The 2,500-nt window shown below is 43.6% G+C and overlaps 1 protein-coding gene across 3 annotated transcripts in view; it reads right to left on the reverse strand.

The window, feature by feature from the left end:
* Positions 1 to 2,500, reverse strand: part of atr (ATR serine/threonine kinase) — a 19,724-nt gene that overhangs the window by 10,799 nt on the left and 6,425 nt on the right. For all 3 annotated transcript variants that reach the window (XM_046876126.1, XM_046876125.1, XM_046876127.1), the window contains 8 exons: positions 2,434 to 2,500; positions 1,946 to 2,116; positions 1,560 to 1,754; positions 1,212 to 1,397; positions 770 to 865; positions 544 to 674; positions 170 to 313; positions 1 to 48 (listed from right to left, as the gene is read on the reverse strand). The exon at positions 1 to 48 is cut by the window's left edge and continues 46 nt beyond it; the exon at positions 2,434 to 2,500 is cut by the window's right edge and continues 105 nt beyond it. In XM_046876126.1, the coding sequence (XP_046732082.1) occupies positions 1 to 48; positions 170 to 313; positions 544 to 674; positions 770 to 865; positions 1,212 to 1,397; positions 1,560 to 1,754; positions 1,946 to 2,116; positions 2,434 to 2,500 (1,038 nt within the window). The remainder of the gene's footprint in view (positions 49 to 169; positions 314 to 543; positions 675 to 769; positions 866 to 1,211; positions 1,398 to 1,559; positions 1,755 to 1,945; positions 2,117 to 2,433) is intronic.

Here is a 2,500-nt window from a genome sequence, read left to right on the forward strand (position 1 = left end):
TGGTCTGGGAGGAAATAGATTTCATGAAGAAAGTCCTCTACTTCCTGTCTGGAATGAGAACAGAGTTATAACTACAAAATCATGTTTCTTTTCCACCTGCTCCTGTAGAATCCTGTAAAACTTTACGCCTAAGAAGAAGAGAATTTACTCGTATCCTCATGATCAGTACCTGTTCTCCACAATGAGGTAGTGCATGATCAAGGCCGTCTCTTTAGGCTGGATGGAGATTAGAGGCAGGAGAGCGACGATCACGTGACTCAACAACGGCCCTAAATAAGACGGATCGAGAGAGCGGACGAAACAATCCCACGTCCTGAGAAATAAATAATGAAAGACAGAATTTTGTAAAAAAAAAACCATTATTTAACACATTAAAGTGATTGATATTTAAGTAAATATCAGTATAATTGACAAAGTAAAGTTTTTGGGCAGATGATGTACTCATCACATTTGTAATCTAATTTATTTGAATGTTGTATATTTACAGTCTGCTCAGGAAACAGAATTAGATTATGTATTTTCTGATGCTCTCTGTGGGCTCACCTGCAGCAGAGTTGTGGAAAGTCCTCTTTATATCTCAGACCAGTTCTGAGTGTTGTCATCATCTTCACCCTCACTGAGCTGATGTGCTTTGATCCCATCAGCTTCATCAGAGCCATTAAACTATTCAGAGCCTGAAAAAAACCAAAAAAAAACCCAGGAAAACCTCGAGGAACATTTTTGTCCCAGGCGTTTATCCTGTACAATGCTGTGAGTGTTGAGTTCTCACCATTTTCTTCTTCTCCTTCTCACCGGTGCTGGAGCTCAGCAGCTGCATGTTGAAGAACGCCAGGATGCCCAGGAGCTTCGGCTGAAGATAATCAGCCTACGGGGGGACAGAAGGTGAGGATCAGATTAGACATGCAGACTGGAGCACAGACTGAAATTGTTTTAACCATAAACAATTTAAAGAATTTATTATCAATTTATTTATTATTATTTATTATTTATCATTTATTATCGCAAAATATCTAAATACGAACCCGTCTACCTGTCTGTCTGATTATTCCTTTGCTAATCACCTATCTGTCTGTCTGTCCACATGTCTGGCCAACTGTCTGCCCATCTGGCTATTTGTCTTCCTGTTTGTCCACTCCTCTATTTGTTTTTCTGTCTACCTGTCTCTGTGTGTGTGTGTAAGAGAGTGAGAGAGACATGTAATCGGGTCATACCATTATTTCAGGAGAGGTGATGTCTTTGGGTCCCTGATACGGGTCATCACAGGAGGCGAATGAAGCGAGGATGGAAAGTCCATTAAAGACCTGCTGGTAATTTTCTCCCAGACGCAGCAGCAGCTCGTTGTGGAGACCCTGGAAGTCCTGTCTCAGTAAACTGCCCAGCTCAATCTCTGTTTCACTCTACACACACACACACACACACACAGAACCAGGGCAGGTGTGTCCACGTTACTATGAAGAATTAATCCATGTAGCTTTAATCCATGTTTAAATAGTGAAGTGAGAGAAGTGTGTGTGTGTGTGTGTGTGAGATTAAGGTCTCTTATGGACTTGCTCACATACCTTGAGGTAGTGGAACGCTCTCTCCAGCTCCTGCTTGGTGCAGGAACACACCAGATGGGAGAAGATGTATTTGAAGTTGTTGATGAGGATTTCTCTTCGGTTGACGTTGAGCTGTTTGGCGATGGTGCGGATAAGAGCCGACGCCGTGGGACTCGCTTTCGCTGCTAGATAGGGAAGGAGAACCTGCAACGTACGCTGTAGGCACGCACACACACACACACACATATGCACACACACACACACACACACACACACACACACACATATAATAAGAAACAACCATAAATAAATGTTAAATTACTTGGATGATTAAAATACGATAAAAAAATTTAAATTTAATTACGACAAATATAGTTGGACCTGGAATCTAGTGATAACAAGCTCACGTTAAGGAAGCGGTTGAGGTCGGGGAAGTCGAAGGCGTGTGCGACGTGTGAGAGAATGTCGAGGGCCAGTTCTCTCTGGTGCGCCGCCTCCTCCTGGAGAGCCTCGCTGCTGTGATCAGGGGTACAGCGCAGCGCCACCATGTGGCGGGAGTGTAATGACTCCACCAGGAACTACACACACACACACACACACACACACACACACACACACAGCCTGCTTTAAATTTGCTGCGTGTTTAAAAAAAGTAAACTATGTCATTATAGTGTGAAGCTTCTTGTGGCAGCGGGGGCGTGGCCAGGTGTCGGTGTGTGAATGTATTTTTAGTCAAAACTTTAAGGCTCTGCCCCCAAACAGTTCCTCATCCAACAGGAACTGAAATAAATTCAGTCCCGGTTCTAGAATTGTGATTATGAATGATTTATCTGAGTGCCCTAAGCCTTTGCTGTGAGTGTGTAGCCATGAGTGTGAGGTGGAGGTGAGATCTGACCTGACACACAGGGTTCCTGTACTGATTGAAGAAGCTCTGCAGTTTGAGGTTCCTGGCTGAAGCGAGA

This window comes from Silurus meridionalis, chromosome 20 (assembly GCF_014805685.1).
Source record: "Silurus meridionalis isolate SWU-2019-XX chromosome 20, ASM1480568v1, whole genome shotgun sequence".
Taxonomy (NCBI): Eukaryota; Metazoa; Chordata; class Actinopteri; order Siluriformes; family Siluridae; genus Silurus; species Silurus meridionalis.